The sequence below is a fragment of the Chenopodium quinoa genome, unplaced genomic scaffold (genome assembly GCF_001683475.1).
Source record: "Chenopodium quinoa cultivar QQ74 unplaced genomic scaffold, ASM168347v1, whole genome shotgun sequence".
Classification (NCBI taxonomy): Eukaryota; Viridiplantae; Streptophyta; class Magnoliopsida; order Caryophyllales; family Amaranthaceae; genus Chenopodium; species Chenopodium quinoa.
In genome coordinates, this window is record NW_018745684.1 from 3641624 (window position 1) to 3664072 (window position 22449).

General features: G+C 35.3%; 1 protein-coding gene across 1 annotated transcript; it reads left to right on the forward strand.

Annotated features, from left to right (window-relative positions):
- Window positions 1–9048: 9048 nt before the first annotated feature.
- Window positions 9049–9968, forward strand: LOC110718255. The gene is made up of 2 exons (XM_021897091.1): window positions 9049–9179; window positions 9459–9968. Exon 2 carries the CDS (start codon window positions 9465–9467, stop codon window positions 9936–9938), a length of 474 nt encoding a protein of 157 aa, XP_021752783.1. The 5' UTR covers window positions 9049–9179; window positions 9459–9464; the 3' UTR covers window positions 9939–9968.
- The last annotated feature ends 12481 nt before the right edge of the window (window positions 9969–22449 follow it).

Genomic DNA, 22449 nt, shown 5'->3' on the forward strand with positions numbered 1-22449 from the left:
TGTAGATTGATATTATGGACATATGAAGCATTTTCTTCATAGAATAGATGTTTTGGTTTATATAATTCTGACCTTTAAGATTTGTTGGCTTACTGATGTGAATCCAACAACAATGAATTTCTCAGCCCACACACTCAACTCATGACATGCACTTCCAGCAAGATGATTCCACACATTCACAATTACAGGCTGTGTTTTACTGGAAACATAGTATATATTCAAATTAGTAAATGTGTTAAATTATTGAATTCTACATTGATTTCAATAATGATCATTATGAGATAGTGCTTACGTTTAATCTGTTATAATGACTTCCCTAACATAGTCTTGCTGACCATAAAATGAGTCCACCAGTCGAGGCTCTTCATCTACAAACAGGACAATTCCTAACACATCTAGAAACAGTAGTCAAATGTTAGTCCTAATTTATTTGGAATTAGTGCTGAATTGATACCTGTATTTATGTAATATACCATGTGTGGAGTCTTCACGGACATTTTGTGTGAATCCGTTTATTGGTTGCAGTTCTGTATAAAATCATATGAGAATGATAGGCAGATTATATTATAATGCTAGTGAAATAGTACTGTAGCATACCACATATTTCATACCACATAAAATCATATGAGAATGATGGTAACTTCAAAATGCCTAGGCAGGGGTTTGATAGGAGCATTCCATATTTCATAGTGCTCACCACATCCGAACTGCGGTCCAATAATTTGTACTTCATCTTCAAATAAACGACCATGTATTATAGATCCCTATTTGACAAAAATAAGATTATATTGCTCAGAAAATTTATATGTTACTTTGATTTAAGATGTTCATAGTACACAACTATTCTAAACATAATGGAGTATGTATATAAACTAAAATTTAAACTTTGGTTTTTTGTTTGCTATATAAAATAATATTTTTCTTTAAAGTAGATAGTGTTTGATAGGCCAAGAGAATATAAATTGTTTTTTACCTAAGTTCAAATTGTAAAGTACGGATTTTTTCTTAACCTGTGTTTACTATAGATAACAAGATTGTGTGTCAAGTCATTAGCAAAAGTAAAGTGTTCATGTTTTCATAGTCAAATAGGAGTATTCATATTATATTATGAATATGATATGAGTTTGATGACTTTGATAATTTTATATTTGTACTTTTATATAATCAAATATTGCTGACTTTAGAAGTATATATTGACCCAAAAATGGCAAAAAAATATACAACATTCATACAGCAAGTGAATGTATCTATATTTATAGGACAAGATTATCTATAGAATTTTAAATATGATTATATTATAATATGTTAAATAAAGATATGGTGTAGCTTCTTTCAATGTTTCTTGTTTCAGTGGTCAACCAAGATGATTTTGATGGTAGATGTGCATATATTAAAAGTAAAGTTTTACAGTTTGATTTGACTTTTGATGCAAGTATAATAGTACGAAAGACCATACTTTCACTGTCTAAGTATGTGAGTTAGTGGGAAGGTGATCCAAAAATATAGATTATGCTTAGGTGGATTTACCTTATTTAGCCGTCCTAAGTCATTTACCTTATGCTTTTTTTGATTTGTTCTTTTTAAAAATTAAAGTGGTGTTATATTTTTTTTTTTTTTTCTAGAAGATATACATAGTGATTTTCTGTTGATATAGTAGGAATTCGATATGATTTTGTTGTAATGTTAAATTATGTGGTAGATAAATTTTTGTAATTTTAAAAATTTAGGTTCATAAGGTGGAAAACAAAAGAAAACCCAATATAATTATATTTGGGTATGTATGTCATATAAGCTAAAGTAATAATTGAAATAGATATATTGTTAACATTTTTTGACATTTAACAACAATTCATTGATTGATAAATTTCTTTTCACAAAAAAAGAATCATAAGGGCAAATGATGTAAATCAATTTGTAGATTTTAGATTATCGGAAGTAAGTGATGACCGTGTAAATTTTGATGGTCTTTATATCTTAAGTGCCTAAAATGATATTTGACTATTGATAAAAACAAAGATATTAAGTTAGAATTTTGTATACGGTTTGATGATGGAGACGAAGCTCAGAAGGCGCTTTAATATATAAATAAGAGTATATTTGTATATATACACATAAAGTACGTTCTAAATAGATAAGTTCTCCCTAGGTACAATTTAGGTAATTCTATATCCTCTGCTATTTTAATCTGTGCGTACTCTATCCTTGTGCAATTTAGTGAATAAAAGTACAATTTCTATAAATTATGGCTATGAATTGAATTTTAAGAATTGAAAAGACATAATGTATTAAGAGTAGTTAATAGACATCTTTTTAAAACACTTTACCCATAATTCATATCAAAAATCAAAATTATTTCAAAACTTGATAATTTAATTTTGAGAAACTTAAACTATATAATAATGAGTTATACTAAGTGGCAAGCTATGTACAAGTTTGTTAAGTATTGACAGGGATACATCCATGTATTTTGAATATATTATCATTGAAAATTTCCAAAGCAACAACAAATTAGCATATTCACATGTAATGCTACATTATTTTAATATAGATAAAGTGCCCTTTTTTTTTGGGGGGGGCTAGATATAGATTTAGATAAAAACTTTCATTCAATATTACATAAGTTGATTGTCACTCCTTAAATAACTATGGCTACTGTTATCTATACATAATAATTTAGCTTATATATTCTAGTAACTTGAAGCAAAAGATTTATGATTGTACGTAAGTTCTAAACACAGCAGCCTTGAACATGATTAAAATGGCAATACATATATATGCTAATACACCATTTATGTAGGTTCCTTCTTGAAGCTAAGGCTCCACCTTGATGATATTTTTATTTAAGTTTATGATGGAAGTCAAAACATATGTAATACGGTATTATATTGTATTGGACTGTACAAATTGGTATATTTTATTAAGCCCACAATACATAATTAATATCTTGAAGTCCATTATTAATTTGGCAGGATTTTTTAAGCCTACTTTGATGGCTTGTTTATCTTGGTATATTCTGTTGGTATTTAAATCATTATCTTTAACAAATCTGTGTTGCAGAAGTTTGAATATTTATCTATAACAGATTTATCTTTGATAATGATAAGATAAATATCTCTAACAAATTTGTTTTGCAGACTCCTTAAAATAAGGGATAATGATGATTTTATTATTTGAATATTTGAATATGTTTTTATCTTAACAACTTCTGTTTTTCAGATTCAAATATATTTGTTTTTATTCCTTGAAGATAGGATGGAATTCTTGCTGCTTTGAACGTTGGTTTTTGAAGCTTCAAAAATAGCACAAGTGGAATTGTTCAAATAATGTTGAAGAGTAACAACGACTAGCTTCAAAATTCAAATTCAAGTTCCAGCTCTACAACTCTATAAATGTTCAAGTGTGCTGAAGAAAGAACAACGACAAGAACAACAACTCACAAGTATTCTCAACCTTCGTACGCTACAGCAAGAGTTGTCAAATATTTTCTCTCTAAGTTCTTTAATACCTTATTGTGTGATTAGATTGAGAGAAAAGAAAAGGGAATCTAAGAGTGGAAAAAAAATATATCAAAAGAGTGATATACTTAGAGTAAATTTATAATACTCAAAGTATAGTAAAAGTGAGATGGTTAACTTTTATTTCTAGGATTTGAGTGTCTAAGGTGTAGCTGGGGTGCTACGGAGAAAAGATAGTGAGATCTTCTAGTAAGCTTTAGAACTCTAAAGGAGGAAATAAAAGTGGTTAAAATCCTACGGGTTGAACAACCCTAGGCGGAGACGTAGGCCTCTGTGCTGAACTTCGTAACAATTCTCTGTGTCTTTACTATTCATTCTTGCATTTACCTTTACGTTGCTCAAACTTATCACTAGCTGATCCAACAGAACGTTTCTAACATTTTGATTAGCAATTGGTTTTATTCTATAAACTGTTTTCAAAGTCTTGAATTTAAAACTGAGATTAGTTTATTCCGCCTTGAAACTAATCTTAAAACCTTGAAATATTTGTTTTGCGAAAATTGCCCATACTCTATTCAACCCCCCTTCTAGAGTATTATTATGTTCATTCCATTACCATTGTGATCCTTTCACTTCTTTATAAAGAAAACCATACATACCAAAATGGGTAGCCAAAGTTTCTAGAATTATATTGATTGGTTTTTCATGCAAAAGTGTGAGATAGTCTGTTTCCAAAATGAACTAATTGAATTCTTGCACTATCTTCTAGTCTTCAAACACTAGTGCTCTTACTCAATCAATGTTGTAGGAGAGGCTTGCTTGACAATATTTTCTTTAATTACAGAGATGCTAGCAGTTGTTACAATGATCTTGGTATTCAATCTGGGAGTTATCTTTTTTTTTTTTTCCTGGATCCGTTACTTCCTCTCCTGCAACCAAAGCATTTAGTGATCATTTTTTGCGTAGTGTTTTTGTTGCACTGCCCTCTATAGGCTTCATTAACTGTGCTTCTTGTTTAACAGAAACAGCTTGTATCTTAACAGTGTCAGAAGCTGGTGTGCCTTGATAAGAAGTTGAATCAATATGACGTACACCTTGTGTTTCAACAAAGTTATGAGGAACACTTGGAATAGTTTTCTTTGTAACACTGTGTTTTTGCCATTTGTTCTTCAATACAGCTTCTCTTTTGTGGTGCTCAAGATAAGTCTGTGTTGAAATCAGTTTGAGAAATATTGTCCTCTAAATTCTGTAGCTCTTCATTTGTAACACTTGAATCTGAAATTTAGTTGTGTTTTAGATTGGGTAGTTCAATTTATTAATAATAAGCAAGATTTTTTGGCAAAGATATAAATTACCTGGCGTAATGATATCATCAGTATCATCTTGTAAAACTGAGTCTGAATTGGCAAGCTGTTTATTTTCATATACTTAATCAAAAGATGAAGGGAAATCAGTTTTGTGTTCATAAGTTTGCTTGGTGATGACACCTTGTTTCTTTTTGTCTACTTCTATGCCTTTTAAACACCATTGAAGAATATTGTTTCTTGAAAGAGCTGTTGTTGGGCCAACTTGGACAAGAACATGATTGTTACAAATGTTCTCCTGGATCGATTCAAAAAGCTGGATATCTTCCTGTGCAAGGAGTGAAAGTAAGAATCATATGAGTTAACAATGATTCAAAAGACTTTGAGTAATATATAATGTGTTGGCAAAATAATAATTAATATAAATAAAAGGCTTACAGAGTGTTTCATTAAGTAAATTTCTTGTGCTGATTTGCCAAAAAGTTTTTCTGTATCAGCAGTAAAGGTAGTGAAAGCCATTGTGCCTGAATCATCCATGGCTTCTGATAGGACGTCGTCAACCTATCAAGAAATAAGACCTAACTCGATCCTACTCAACTAGTAGCAAGGGCAAGAAAGGGTCGAACCCATGAGAGGCGTTGAATCAACCACCAAATGTTATTGTTTAAACAAGCTAGATTAAGTCGGGGGTTTTAAGTTGGTATTACGTCACACTATTCTAATTCAAATCAACTAATTCTAAGAGGTGATTAACAATATTAAGAAGGCCTAGGGCATGGGTTACACCACTCAACTTCATCACGGACCACAAGTAGCATGCATAGAAATGGTGATTTAGGGGATAAATTAGGGGAAGTTATCAAATGCACCCAACTACTCTCTCAAGCTAGAGGGATTACTTGACATCAAAACCATAACCTACTCTCGTGATTATGGGCAAGAAACAAGTGTTAAAACATCCTCACGATAACATGCAAATTCCCTTGACTAGAAATTCCTATTCTCATGGCAAATCAAGTCAATCAAGCATAAGGGAGCTTCCTCAAGTTCATCTCTCGATCCTTCGTTGAGGAAGCTAGATAAATAATTCAAGCAATGGCGAATTACAAGAATTAACAATGAAACCTCTTAAGCTCAACTAATTAACACCCCACAATTAACAAATTAGTACATGCAACAAGTGTTGGTGATTACATTGAGGGTTCACCCAAACCCTAGAAATTAGACTACTCACAATCCATGGAAGTTAAAGCAATTAAAGATTTCAAGGAATTCATGAACAAATTAAAACTAAGAATTAAGTAAAATCTAACAATTAAACATGCAAAGAACAACCAAACAATTAATAAAAAGCAAGAACTAAAGATAGAAGAGAGAAAGAAAGAGTAAGAAAAATTACTAGAAGCTTCAATAATTGACTAACAATGGTGGAACTTGTCTTCTACAATGATTGGATTGGAAAACCTTCAAAACAAGAACTAAAATCTATGCTAATTTGAGGATTTTTGTGTTTCAAACTAAGAGGAGTATGAAAATCTGGAAAAATTGGGAACCCCCCTAAAATGGTCCAAAGGGGCTATTTATATTACCCCCTAAAATAAGAGGACGGTGAAAACAAGAAACGGGTAAACTGTAGGTCTGCACGGACGTGCTGAAGTTGGCACGTCCGTGCAGACCAAGGCAGAAACTCAGTTTAAGACGACCTGCTGCAGCACGGGCGTGCACCTTTGGCACGTCCGTGCTGCATCATCTGCACGGACGTGCAATATTTGGCACGTCCGTGCAGGCCTTGGCAGAAAGATGGCTTCAGGTCTGCACTCCTGCACGGACGTGCAACATCTTGCACGGCCGTGCTGCCTCATAATCACGGAAGCACGTCCGTGCTGCATCATCTGCACGGACGTGCAATATTTGGCACGTCCGTGCAGGCCTTGGCAGAAAGATGGCTTCAGGTCTGCACTCCTGCACGGACGTGCAACATCTTGCACGGCCGTGCAGGGTCTTCTGGGCCCTTTTCTTCGTGTTTTCTTCTACGATGCTCTTGTACTTGGATTCTTTCCATCATTTCCTTGCTTCTAACCTCGGTTTGGTAACCATGGGCTTCATTTGGTCGTCTTTGGACCTAAAATCTCAACAAAAATACTAACAACCCGTGAAGCATAAGATACACAAAAATTGCATAATAATAGGGTAAAAGTGAACCAAAACACAAATTTGTTCAGGTAAACTAGGTTCAAATACGCCCTAAAACCGCATAAAATAGCAAGTTATCAGCTTCAAATTTGAAAGTAACTCTGGAACCACAACATAAAGAAATACTATTACTGCTATATGATTGAGCCTTTTTATTAACGAAATTTGCATTCATTATATGATTTACCAGTATGCGGAAACATTATCCTTTTTTTTTTTTTTTGCAGTGAGCACAGTTGAATTGCGTCAATACAGGAATATCTATGCGTTTCCCACAATTTAAACATCCTATGTAACCAATAACATCTTTCAAATCAGAATGAGGTATAGTTACTTGTAACCAATGGCATTCTTCCTGTAATACATTAGATGCCTGAAGTATAAATTGATTAAATGTTAATGATCTTGTGGGAATAGATAGTGATAACAGAATTTTAGAGCATGTAACAGAATGTTTTATTTTTTTGGTTCTCAGATTTTGAATGTTGATATGTGTTTCATGAGTGTGTGGATATCACACTTGCAACACTTTTGCTTGTCTATCTACCAATTGTTGATTATGAAACTTTGCCCTATGCACAAAGCATTATTAGTACTTGGTATAGCTGAGATATAGAAAGTAATAGGTGTTATATTACAGTAGTATAGTTACCATTCATGAAGAATATCAGCTTTCTCTCCTTTTGGATGATGAATAATTTCAGTTGACATACCAGTAGCTAAAGAGAAACCTTTAAATAACCTTGTTAATTAGTTCTTACATACATTTTAAAGTAATATGTTCTTTAATGTATTTGTGTATTATGATTTTGCTATATAAATTTTAAATACCTTTATGGAAATATGGCCTTAATGCAGTAAAACCTGTGACATCAAAAGTTCTAGCACAGGTGCTTAGAGCAGTACAGTCTATATCAGCCAAATAACTTAATCGTTGCTAGTTAGTTTATGCTTTTGGGATTTGCATCTTGATGTTTATAGGCCAGCCTTAAGGTGGATAAAAGAAACCATGTCTCATCTTATAGGATCTGATGTAGTGGTTTAAGTAATGTTTTAAGCAATCGTTTTGTGATGTGATGAAGTTCCTCTTGTCCTACGTAATTACTTTGTTGCATAATAAGATCGACATTGTATGTTTAATGCCGGTGAAATATATTGCTTTTGTAGGCTGGGTTTGCATAAAAGATGGCTAGTGTATGGGAAAAGGTTGCGGATGAAACTAAAAGCTATGGAAATGGTGTTAGTTGAATTGTAAATGTTGTAAAAGTTTTGCTTTGTTGTTTTGTAGTCTAATTAATGTGCAATTGGGAATAATATGTTCCATTCAGATCTTTGTTGTTGAAGGTTTGTGCATAGCTAACACCATTTGGAAAGAGGTCTTTGATATCTAATTCATTAAATTCAGCTTACATCGAATTTGCCTGTGTTTCTTAGGTTGTATCTGTTTCAACAACCCTACACAAAAGAATAGCAAATCCTACTAACACTCTCCTTTACACTTTGATATACAACATATGAATTATATCCTACTAACACTCTCCTATAATATCCACTTTGATATCGGAGTACAACATATGAATTATATCCTACCCCTAAACTATATCCTTCAAAATATCTCTCAAATATGGTTGCAAAAACGATTTTTTCACTGTGTACCATCGAGATTTCACAACATTCACCACGATTTTTTTTTTTAGAAAAATGTATGAACGAGATGCCCTTATTTTTTTATAAGTTGTAAATCTAATTTAATATATTTAATCCAATCAATTTTGGATATTACATACGGAGTAGATGATATATTATCAGCTTATTCTCTCAATCTAATATTTTAGACGTCACAATTATTTTAATAATTAGGGTATTTTCATTTTTACCACCTTCAAATAATGACTTTGTCGAATTTACCACCTCCAAAAAAAAAAACATTTACTTTACCACCTCATAAAAAAATTAAACATCAGTTTTACCACCTCATCTGAGCTCAGGTGACGGAAAACGCTTGTGGGGCCCAGCATAACGGCTAGTTTTTGATTTTTTCCCAAATTTCTCTCGATTTCCCTTTTATTTAAACCTAGTTCTTCATTAGTACACCAAATTCTTGCAGATTGGAGATTAATTTTTGCGATTTTCTTCACAAATCAGTATTTTTGGGCAACCTTAACAATCCCAAACCCTCTAATTATCAAACAATCAATTGAACTCCTCGACAACAAGCATCAAAAAGGTAAGCCATTGTCGTTAATTCTCTAGCAATTTTCGTGATTTCTGTTGTAATTTTTTGGCAATTCGTTGCGTGATTATGTTGCATTTGCTAAGAGTAATTGAAATTGGGCGTTTTGTGAGGTCAATTAAACCCCAATTTCAATTAAAATACTTAGGGTTCATGTAAGATTAAATTAGATTGGGGTTTTTGTTATGTGAATTGGCTACTGAAATTAGGGTTATATTATGGTGATTGTGTTCAAATACAATTAATTTCATTCTTGTTCTTACTGAATTTCAGAAGGGAATGTCTTCAGTTAGCATGTCACCCTCAAAGGAGAAAAAATGCCAATGTGGAGTTCCAATGTCTAGGCTGACTGCTTGGACTAGGGAGAACCCAGGACGCAAGTTTAGGACCTGCAAATTCTATGATCCTGTGACTGAGTCAAGGGGGTTTAAAGCTTTTGAGTGGGTGGATCAACCAGATGGAACACCTTGGCAAACAGAGGTGATTAACAACTTGCTGCTGGACAAGAAACTAATGAAGGGAGAGCTGAATGACATGAAGAGGGAAGTTGATGATGTTAGTGGACAAAGGAGGTGCTTGCTCAATGAGATTGACAGCTTGAAGATGAAATGCAAAGCTCTTAGCTCAGACAGGAAGAAGATGATCAAGGAAGTGCATGGCAGCAATGCAACAACAAAGAAAATGCTCACAGTACATGCTATTGTTGTGTTTTGTTGTTTTGGTTTGGTACTGGCTATGTATTTTAGATCTTAGGTTCATTTAGGAATTCTTATAAACAAAAAAAATCCCCAACTTATGTTTTGTTTTGTTGAATTATTATGTGTGGATGTTGGGATGACATTTCTTGTACTACTTTTAACAAAATCAATGAGAAATGGAACTTTTTGGTAGAAACATATCACATTTCGTATTAGTACTTGCAACACAATGTTTTTAATTGTTTTACATTGGCTGAGACAAAAGTTAAGGCACCTTTGTGCAAAATCATTGTTCAACTACCAAATAAACTTGGTTGTCTATTACAAAATACTAATGAGTAGACCTAGGGTCACATTTTATTGAGATCCTTGTCCTTCTTGCTTGTCATTACATGAAGCTTGGACCTGGTCTGTATTTTGACTTTGGGAGGAGTAGTTGTTGGCACTCTTGTGGGCTGACTCAGGCTCCTGTTGCTCCTGGTAACAGGCTGAGTTGGAAAAGGCTCTGTTCTTGTTGCAGGCTGGCTTGACACAGCAGTTGCAGGTGCAGCATTACTTGACCCAGCCTGTGCTGTTATTGGAGGCTGATATTGTGGCAACTTCAGTGCAGCCTGCAATCACAGTATGACAAGACTCAGAAACAAAGCCACTAAATACACTCAAGTCACAAAATACACAAAATACTTGTCTTGCTGCTTTCTCTTCACTTTTCTTTCTCTGTTCCTTAAGCCAAGGAGTCTGCATCTGTGGCCTCCCACCCTTTGGATTTGTTGCAGGTGGGTTAGGCTGTTCTGGTGCTGCTTCAGCCTTGCATGTTTTGGCAAAGTGGCCAAACCCACCACAGTTCTTGCATTGTTTCTTCACCTTTGGCTTCTTGCCCTCAGGTGCTGCAGAAGTGCCCTCCCCTGGTTCAAGCTTTCTCTTTTTTGCCTTAGGTCTTCCTGGATGCACTTTCAGCATAGGTGGCAAAGGCTGTCTGAGCTTGACCTTTTCCCAATTCTTAGGGCCAGGCATTGGCTGTATTGGGTTCTCATATGCAGCCAAGTATGTCACCCTATAGTAATGTGGGTGCACATACAACTCAGGATCATCCCTTTTGTCCATTATGCAAGCAAATGCATGGACACAAGGTATTCCTGTCTCTGGCATCTCTAATCACTGCATTAAATGTCTCACACATGTTGTTTAACAACATGTTAGACTTGCAGTTTGTAGAGAAAGCATGCCTTGACCAGTGCTGGGGGTCAATGTTTGACAACCACTGGTATGCTTCTTCATCCAAAAAATTGATACTTTCCATAGCAACTTCAAACTCAAACTGATACAACCACACACATGACAACCATTCAACACAACATAGACACATGGCATACAGTTTTCACAAAATAGAAAGACATGCAAATATGTGCAAAACTAAATGTTCCTAACATACATTATAGTTCACCATAAAACTGACATAAAAGAACCTAAATAGAAGCTTACCAGAGTGCTTGCCGTAGCAGCAGCCCAGAACAATTCCTTGAAAGTTGCACCATGAAATTTCAGTTTGAAATTTGACCAAATATGCCTCACACAAAATCTGAGCTCAGCTTTGGGGGCCACATCTGCAAATGCTTCTATGAGACCCTACACACAAGGCAAAACTAACAAGTTAGTGTACAGAAAATTCAAATAAAGCAAAGTAATTTAAACACAAACACAACCCACTTACTTTATGTCTGTCAGACATAAAAGTCAAGCCATCTCCTTGGTCATACACACAAAGTGCCTTGAGCAAGCTCTCCAGAAACCAGCACCAGCTGTCCTAAGTGCAGCTAAGCACACAAACATCCTCATAAAAATTGGTCTTTCAATTTGATTAATATCATCCACCACCACATTACACTCACTCCCTGGGTTCCATTTCAGCAGTGCCTTCCCATAGTCCCAAACCTTTGAGTATTGCTCCGATGAAGAGCCATATATTATAAGCTTTGCCCTGCTTCTAGCCAACCAAGCCTTGGAGTATGTAATTTTGATCCCCAAGTCATTCAAGGCCCTGTCCTGAATCTGTTTAATCTTCCATCTGGGGTTGCCCCTGAACTCCTCCAAGTACCTGTCAGCAAGGAACTCTGCTGTCACCTTGTTGTTCATTTTACTCCTAACACACCTATGCTTCAGCCTTAGTGTCTTAATTTGCCAAGCCTCTGATTTCACAAGCCTTGTTGCATAAAACTTGAACCTACACCTAACACCCTTACTACATGTACACTTCACTATCCTACAACTGTTCTTGTTATACACACACTTGCATTTCCTTTTGCAATATGTTGTTAGCCTCTTTGAATCATTGTGAAGAAGGTAATACTCATACCTATTTTCAATTGCATGTTGTCTCAAAGCTTTTCTCATTGTTTGCACATCACTGAACCTTTGACCAACTACAATTTTGATAGCCCTTTCAAAGTCTGTCTCAGGGTTAAACCAAGTAACACTACCCTGATCATCATCTGAATCACCTTCCACACTCTTTAGCTCATCAGAATCACAATTTGCCTCCTCTTCAATCCTCACTTCAATTTTCTGTAGATTTCTTTCTATGTCAAACCCTGTGTCCTCATCATCACTTTGATCCCCTCCTTCAGTAACTCCCCTCAAACTGCCTTTCACCTCACTGTTAATATGGTCTAATTTTTTCTTCAACCACTGTTCATCATCATCAGAGTATAAGTCCTCCTCTCCCTCATCAACTTCTAACTCAAAATCACTCAACTCAGAATCAGAAGACTCTGTATCACCATCCTCATCACTAAACACATCACTTTCATCCCTTAAGCTCCTCACTCTTTCTTTTATTTTTCTCACTAAATTAGCAAAATTTCCAGTCCCATCCCCAACCTTAGCCTTACCCTTATCTGCAGCAGTGAGTTTACCCTTCCCTTTATGTGTATTAGCATTCACTTTCTCTGCCCTAGGAAGCCTCTCCTCAGCCTCTCTGTCATGTATAACAATGTCTTTTAACCTAGGGCTTCTCCTAAATGGCTCTTCTTCAGTGGGCTTACTAAGTTCTGGGCTGGGTTTATATACTTTAGGCCCACCAAACCTCTTTTTCAGTTCCTTCCTTTGTGCAGGGGTTAGCTCATTCCCAGCTATACATTTGAAGGGTGTTTTGTTAGTTCCTTCAATTGGCTCATGACTGGTAACATACATCTCACATGCCCCCTCTTTGTTCACAGACTCTAGGAAACCATTCACCTCACCATCAACAAGCTCCCTTTTACCATTCACCCAAGACTTGCCCTTTTGTTTATACCAGCAACTAAACCCCCTAGGAACCTTCACATTCACATACACAAACCCATGTATAGCTGCTTGCCTCAAAAAGTGTACATCTATCTTATTTTTTTCCACTTTTCTCATCCAATAAACCCACCCACCATCCCAAGTTAACACCCTTCTATTTTTACCAGCTAAAGAAGGTATAAAGGCACCCCCTACTATAATTTTTAAGTCCACTGTGTCCATTCTGTAACAACACCAACAAAAGCACACACAACAATAACCAATTTCAGTAATTACAGTAAACAACAACAACCAATTCACCAATTACAGCAAGTAAAAGCAATTCACATTGACTATGCACTAAATTAACAGTAAACAAGTAAATCTAATTAACTAATTATTTAACAAATGCACACTCTAATTCAGTCAAAGATTCGCATAATTAGGGTTTATAATACTTTAATTCACAGATTCCCAAAAAAGGCATACTTTACCCCAATTGACAACCATAAATCCAACGAAATGTACTAATAAAGGGTTTAAAGTACCTCTTGTAGTCAGGAATCTCGATTTCTGTCAGCAAATTACCAAGCTTTTGGTCCCCTCATACTGTGGAAGATGACAAGAGAAGCTGATGTGTTGCAATTTTGTGGTTCCAGCTCGATTTCAACCACCCAAATTGATCTAGGGTTTCAGTTTTTACAGAGAGAAAGAGAAAAATCAAAGGAGAGAGAAGCAGTTACAGTGAGAATCAAGAAAAATCAAAGGAGAGAGAGACGAAAATTGATGAGGAAGTGAGAAATTTGGTGAGACATTGATTATGGAAGGTGGAAGGTGAGAAAAGGAGGAGACAGAGGGAAATCGATTTTAAAAGAATTAAATTGGAGGGAAGTGACAGTTAACTGGGCCCCACAAGCGTTTTCTGTCACCTGAGCTCAGATGAGGTGGTAAAACTGATGTTTAATTTTTTTATGAGGTGGTAAAGTAAATGTTTTTTTTTGGAGGTGGTAAATTCGACAAAGTCATTATTTGAAGGTGGTAAAAATGAAAATACCCTAATAATTAAAAAAAATCTTTTTCATCCAATTAAATATTTTTAATAATGACTAATTATTATCTATATACCTAATCTAGTTTTGAAGCCAACTCCTACATAGCACGCTAATTGTGCCATGCCATGTAAGGCTTCAAGCCAATTATTCACTTTCTAGCTAAGCTAGTAAGTTAGTTTGTACCCCAATGATCAGGTACTAGCTTAGCTTCCTATGTTAGATGAGCACCACTTTCTCAATAAGCTTTTATTCCAATGGTCAAGCAATTTGAAAATTGCAACAAGTTCCTACCTACAACTATTAGAGATGCTTTAAGACATATTAGTTCAATATCCTAGACAATGCAACAAATAACAAGATGGTTCCCCTTGGGTCAAACCAGGATCCTTGAATAAATAGTCGGGGTTTAAAACGCCATAAAATGATTATGAGAGAACAAGAATGACTAGTGTATTCGTACTTTGCAAATACTGTATAAAGGGAACTCGATCAACAAACGATTATTGGGGTAGAAAAGCTCGTCTTTTTTGTGCCTTTTAAGTTTTAAGCTCAATCTCCAACACAATGAACTCAACCTTATGAGGAAAATTGGGGTCCAAGGAATAGCACATGAACCCGACATAGCCAACTTTGAAACTCATACGATAAGTCAACGGAGGAATTTTACACCATTGCCTTGTAAGGGGATTACATGCGTAATAATCACTAAGGGGACGACGTAATAAGCCATGAGAATTCCTCACAATTCCTTGAGTTTAAACGGAAGGAAATTAAATGAAAAATCCAAGAATTTACCGCTTGGATCAGAAATCGGAAATTGATCAACATTATAAGTGTTTTGATCAGATGAATAAAATACATGTGGCATTGGTAGAGAACCGTATAATCCTGACGCCGAAGCCGTATCAAAATATAATGTACAAGTTGAATAATATTAGGATTTGAAGCCGTATCCAAAACATGAATTTTACTTTGGGATGCAATTTAAAGACCTTTCGCCAAAAATTGTGGATTCAATGGCCACTTGTAAAAAATGGGGTCACCCAAATAAGGAAAGCTAGATATTATATATAGAGCATCCAAAGTGAGTAAGACTTATTTTAGCAATCATAACTTTAGATGGCCAGTTACTTGGCTGCTAAATTGCCGGAAAGATAAATCCGTAATATAATTTGAAGCATTTGTTCCATGGGACTTGTTGGATCTAAGAACGCGACTTGGACATGCTTTTAGAACAATAAGTAAAGGTTATATTAGTTCAATTATAAAGCTAAGGGGAATATGACTTGGACTTGGATAATGTTTTTTTTTATGTAATACGACGTTCTTTTTCAAATTTGTATTATGTTCTTTTATTTAAAGTTAATGTTTCTGATAATGTTCTTTTTGATGTAATACGATGTTCTTCTATTGGATTATTGCTACTGGTTTATCTACTTGGAAATTTAGCTTACTATTGAATTGTGATATTGACAATTTCAGCGTGTCCGTTAATTGTTATCATGTATATCATAGAGGCTTGGTTTTTAAAGGGGGAGGGGAGAAGGTGGGGGTGGTAAAAAGAACACCCTTTTTTTTTTTTTTTTTTTTTTTTTTACAAGAGCAAATGTATTCTTCAAATCACACACGTTAAAGTCTTAAAGAACATAATTAAAAAAAAAAAACTCATTACCTTAAAGAACATACGAGCATCTTTCAAAAAAAAAAAGAGCCATATTCAAAGAACATACGAGTCAAATTAAAAGAACATATTTTTAGAACATATTTTGTACTATTGAAACCCAAAAAACATGTTTAATTCACATGTTAAAGAGCATAAGTATAGAAGAACATATTATTAAAAATATATAGGTATGTTCTTTGTCAAACACTAACATGTTCTTTTTCAAACACTAGCATGTTCTTTTTCAAAAACTAGTATGTTCATTTTTTTTCCATGTTCTTTAAAATATGCCTAATGTTCTTTCCGGGTGCACTATACTATTTTTAGTATAAAGGCCTTTACATATTATCCAAAAATAAAACAGGAACAATATTTTAAATTTCCAAAATAGGAAAACAGGAACTATATTATGAGACGGAGGGAGTACAATATAACTCTCACAAATAAAGAACTCACTAGGGAGTATTAAAAAGGAATAATGGAATTATACAAGGAGGAAATATGAAGAAGGAAGTTGGTTTAGTAGGAAGGGTTTTATGTAGTATAGTAATATATTTGGAATGATCAAGGTTTTTTTGTGGATGTATCAAAAATAATCAAACTCCAACTATTTATAGTTGTTGGAGTAGGTGGTATTATGGCTGTGGAGTGATGATATTTTAGGAGAGTTTTCTAGATTTTGCTTGAATGTTGCAAGTTGACTATATTCTAGAAGAATGAAGAGTATTGTTTGAGTGTGTCAGAACTACTCGATGTCAAAACTGCCTTTTTATATGGAGATCTTGAAGAAGAAATTTATATGAAGCAACCCGAAAGATTTGTTCACTTTCTAGCTAAGCTAGTAAGTTAGTTTGTATCCCCAATGATTAGGTACTAGCTTAGCTTCCTATGTTAGATGATGAGCACCACTTTCTCAATTAGCTTTTAGTCCAATGGTCAAGCGAATTTGAAGATTGCAGCAAGTTCCTACCTACAATTATTAGAGATTCTTTAAGACATATTATTTCAATATCCAAGACAACAAATAACAAGATGTTTCATAAGCCACTACAACACTAACAAATTAAAAACAAAAAAAAACCTGTTATGAACAATTACATATCAAAATTAGCTACATACTTAAAGTATATAAATAGCTACATTGTTGGCCTTGATACTAAATGTGTGGAATAATGGTCGGCCAAAGCTCCATGACAAAAGAGTCGGCTGTAAAAGATTGACCATGACAAAAGAGTGGGCCTTAGTTAGGTTCAACGTGAATTTTACTTTGGGATGCAATTTAAAGACCTTTCGCCAAAAATTGTGGATTCAATGGCCACTTGTAAAAAATGGGGTCACCCAAATAAGGAAAGATAGATATTATATATTGCGCATCCAGTACGTAAGGAGCAAGGAGGAATGGTCTTGCCGTATGAATTTGTTGTTGTATATTCGGATCTTCATATATGTCATGTGTAAGTTCAAGCAGGGGAGGGAATTTGTAGTGATCCAAGCTAGCTCAAATTGAGTAAAACTTATTTTAGCAATCATAATTTTAGATGGCCAGTTACTTGGCTGCTAAATTGCCGGAAAGATAAATCTGTAATATAATTTGAAGCATTCGTTCCATGGGACTTGTTGGATCTAAGAACGCGACTTGGACATGCTTTTAGAACAAAAAGTAAAGGTTATATTAGTTCAATTATAAAGCTAAGGGGAATATGTATAAAGAGTAGGAACACAATTCTACTGATTATAAAAAGTGTCATACCTTGATACTTATACAATTCTTAAAGTCTTACAAACTATACTAATTACTATGATTCATTATTTCACCATACATGCGTAAAATCTTTAGTTCAACACATTACATATTTGTCATCCACAGCAGGATCAGACACAGCAACACCTATATAATAGATGAAACCACATGAATAAGAAATTCAATAACAATTTATGAAATATTGAAACAATAATTAAAAAATCTTACGTTATTTGATGGAGGTATAAATGTATAACGGAAGATTTTGTAAAGACCAGAACGTTTATTTATGAAACAAATTAAATAGTCTTGGAAATTTAAAAGGCAATGTAGGAGTAGCTATTAAAATTGGTACTTTTAAGTGAGGCAAAACAGAGGAGAGAAAACAAAAATAGTACGGAGTATGTATAGAAAGACATACAAACTTGAATAATACTTACCTTGATGGACTTCTACTTGATTTCTATGGGTCTAGTGTCTCTGCCTTTGTTGGTTCCTCCTTCTCCTCCTCCTTGCCCTTGTAATATTATCTTCCTTTCGTAGGATTTTCATGATCAGTATGTGAAGATGTTTGCAGTACCATTCCCTATACCTTTTTATGTAAAGGATAGGCCCTACAAAGACGTTGATCCCAACCGGAAACCCAACTTCAGCACCCCTTAACATCCACTCTTGTTCGCTCTTTGAACTCCAATTTGATCCCTTTGAAGAAGTAGGTGGAGTCACTATTGGATCTTTTGCTGTCAATGGTGGACCGTAGAGTCCTTGGTTGCCTTCATATGAAGATGCTTTGAATGTTTGAAGTTGAGGGCCTGTTGGGATCTTTCCCGACAACTTGTTGAAGGATAGGTCCAAGTACTCTAGGAAATTCAAGTTCGCAAGTTGCGCAGGTATCTTCCCACTCAAGTTATTCCAAGAGAGATCCAATGACTCAATCTGGCTCCAATTCCCAAATGATGATGGAATATGGCCGGAGAAAGAGTTGTAAGAGAGGTTGAGAACTACAAGAGCATTCAAATTTCCCATCTCTTCTGGCAGCTCTCCATGAAAAGCATTGTTGGATAAATCCATGCTAGTGAAGATTGTTAGGATATATTGCAACTGATAGAAATTACCTTTAAAGACGAGTGAAATTGAATTTTGATAGTACTCATAAGAGGTTTGTAAAAAGCCTGGTTTTGATTTCTCTTTAGTTACTCCAGCCATCATCAATGTCCAATTAAAAAGACTTTGGGCTTTCAGTTCACCGATAAAGTGATTGGAAGATACGTCCATTATTTGAAGTAATGGCCATATTGAGTGACTTTGTGGACAAACAATAGTTCCATGGAGCTTGTTGGAATGAAGGATGAGAACTTGCAAGTTAGATGAGTTGTTCAAATGACAAGGAAATGTGTCATTCAATTGATTATTTCCAAGATCCAATACTTTTAATGCTTTGCAGTGGGCAAGTGATCGAGGTATCCTTCCTTCAAGAAAATTCTCATTCAATTCGAGAGATTCCAAGCTGCAACCTTCTTTGAATTTAGCAGGGATTTCACCATGTAATTGGTTCCCTCTCAAATTCAACACGCTGAGTTGAGTCAGGGCGGTAAAGCAATCAGGGATTATGCCACCAAAGTGATTGTATTCGAGATTAAGAATATCTAGATTCGTGGCATTGCATAGTGATGTAGGGATACTCCCATGTAAGTTATTTCTCGAAAATGACAGGTATAAAGCTTCTGTTGATGATAAAAGGTTGCCAATGTTAGGGTCAATGGAACTAAAATTGTTGTTGGAAAAATCCAAATATTTATCTATAAAGAGGTAGGAATACTTCCATCCAGTGAATTATCTGACAAAACAAGCTGTTCTAAACTGAGTAATTTATCCCACTCTGTGGCATTGATAGAACCATTTAAATTGTTGTGACTAAGATCTAAATATTCTAGATTTTTCATTGACGAAAATGATGGGATGGGACCAGAAAAGGTGTTGTTAGAGAGATCAATTATACGAAGCTTCTTGAGGTTGCTGATGGAACTTGGTATGACTCCAGAAAAGTTCGCAGATTATTATTGTTCAATAGCAAATTCAGACTTTTGAGGAACTGAAGATGAAACATACTACATAAGTAAGATTGACTCCCAGAGATGTCCTTGTTCGTCAGAGAAAGGCCAATGACTCGACCAGTGGAGTTGTCGCAGGTGACGCCGGTCCACTGGCAACAATCTGTGCTTTGATTCCACCCCATTGACTCCTCTAAAGTCATGGAACCAAAAGTAAGATTGTTCTTGAACTCAAGGAGTAAAGATCTTTGGTCGTCGATACATTGACTGGAAACATACGGTGTACAACACCAAGTGCATAGCCATACAATTAAAAGAAAGAGAAAAGGCCAAGATGAAGAAATGAGTGGAATTGTTTTCATTTTGGAGAAAAACAGTGCGTGAGGTAATGGGAGTAATATTTGTGAATGAATGAAATAGTTGTTCATATATTCAACTATTTATTCAACTCGAGGTTTGCTCAATCTACCTTTCGATATATTTGCAATGTAACATAATTTAAGACCACAATTATTAAAGCCAAGACCCCGATTGACCTGCAAGCTACTACACGAACCAAGCAAGTAGCTTCCTGTGGGGTGTACCCAATTCTGTCTTTATATGTGGCTGTCACTTAGAATTAGAGATTAGACTTGTTCAGTATAACCCATTCAGTACGCAATCCTATGCTAAGCACATTTTGAACAAGACTGAATATTTAGACTTGTTCAAAATGTGCTTTAGCATAGGATTGCGTACTGAATGGGTTGGATTAACTATACTAATGAACTTGATTTTGTCCCGTTTTAAGTTCTTATTATCCCCTTTGTTTCATAATAATCGCAATATTTTTTTTTCTATTGTCCGTTTTATAATACTGCAATACTTCTTTATTTATTAAGGATCAACTATTTTTTTATTGTTTTTCTATCCTACCAATCCCACTTATTATTATTATTATTATTATTATTATTATTATTATTATTATTACTATTATTATTATTATTATTTCTACCTACTTATAACAATAAGATACTCCGTATATACCCACTAACAATACTTTATTTATAATTCTCCCTTTAATCAACACCCTATAAGTCTTCCATAAGTTTGTGCAACGGTAACCCCTAGTGTTGCAATTATTACAAAACAGAGGAAGTACTTTGGTTTCATGTTATATGAGTGAAAAAACAAGTTTTAGATAGACTCCGTTTGTTTTGAAATAAATCAATTGCTTGCTAGTAACTTATTTACGACCATACATTCATGCACTACGCCATTGGAAAGTCCAGACCCCGATTGACCTGCAAGACACTTCTCGCACCAAGTCTTCTTCGTTATGTAGCTTGTAGGATGTACCAATAATACTGTCTTCAATTTGTGGACTTTTCAACTGTACTATGATACTGTTTGTCACTCAGAATGATGAAACTTCTGGCATTGTTTCATGCAGTACAACTCTTTTAATGACTGAATATTCAAGGTTGTTCAAAATGTACGTTCTTAATTAAGCATTGAATTACGTATTGAAAGGGCCAGATTAATTAGACTAATGAATCCGAGTTTGTTAAATACAAATTAGTGTATTAGTATTCTCTTAATTTGATGTTCTTGTTGATCTCTCGAAACTTTACATACACATCTACTTCTATTTCGGTCAGGAAACAATGGACCTTCAGCAGGTCCTTTCGTTTGAATGGAGATGGAGCTCAACCTGAGATACGTCCGGATTGAGGGTTTCCTGCACAACAAAGACACATAAACTAGCCTCGGGGGTGGTTGCCGAGGAAGGCCCCTCCGATGCTAAAGTCAGTGCTCTTGAGAGAATAAGTTATGCAAGAGAAGTAAATGCTTGAGGCTGATTGTGAATGAATGTTGATTTGGCCAAGTTGTGGCTTTTATACCTTTTCTCAAGGAGGGTGATTGGGTCCTTGAAGGAAAAATGGATTGACCATGATGACTGGGCTTGACTGGACCTTAGCATGCACTTGGAGAGTTGAACCTTGCTTTTGGGCTTTGTGATTGAATCATTTGGGTGACTCAATTGAGCTTGACTAAATTGGACCCAAACAATTTGCCCCCCCCCCCAGACTCGATTCGAATGTAATACGGGTTGGGTTTTGATTTGGTTAATGAAAGGAACAAATGATTACAATTTGAATTTGATGGAATTTGGGCAGTTTTAACGGCTGGAACCGTCATTAAGGAGAATAACTAGGGAGTTGAGAAGTTTAACGAGTGGTTAATCTTGGAAAACGTGCGAAGGTCGTGTTTTAGAAGAATTTAGTGGGATTTTTGGCGGTTTTAACTCCTAAACTTCCCAATTTCAGAAGCAAGTGTTTAAGCGCCTTTTCCACCATTTGCTAATCACTTCATTGCAAACACAAACCCTAGAGTTCGCGATTTTCTCTTCCAACCCTAGATTTTCTCTACTCCTAATTTCTGCAATTTTGAACTTTGACCCAGAATTTGTGGCCCCGTACTTCAAGATCGGCAGATTCCGAGCTAGACAAAGGTAATCTCTTCCAAAATTTCTTCGGATTTCTTTAATTTCTTGAGTCTTTCAGTTTTGTTCAATCTTTCCCGGAAAAATGGTTCGAGATCGAGATTTGGGCAAAAAGCCTGTGGCCGCGGAAGAGGGAGAGGCAGACGTGCCCCAAGTACCCCCGTTGGGCACTCGGCGTAATCAGCCACTTGGGCGGATGCCGCCTCTCAGCCGTAGCGCTTCATTTCCCAGGTGAGATGAGAGAGAACCGACTAGAAATTCTCCTATTCCAACTGTCCCCCTGTCTTCCGTGTCGTACAAGGAGTGGGAAGAG

Coding starts and splice junctions, on each gene's coding strand:
- LOC110718255 (XM_021897091.1), top strand. CDS start 9,465: ATGTCTTCAGTTAGCATGTCACCCTCAAAGGAGAAAAAATGCCAATGT.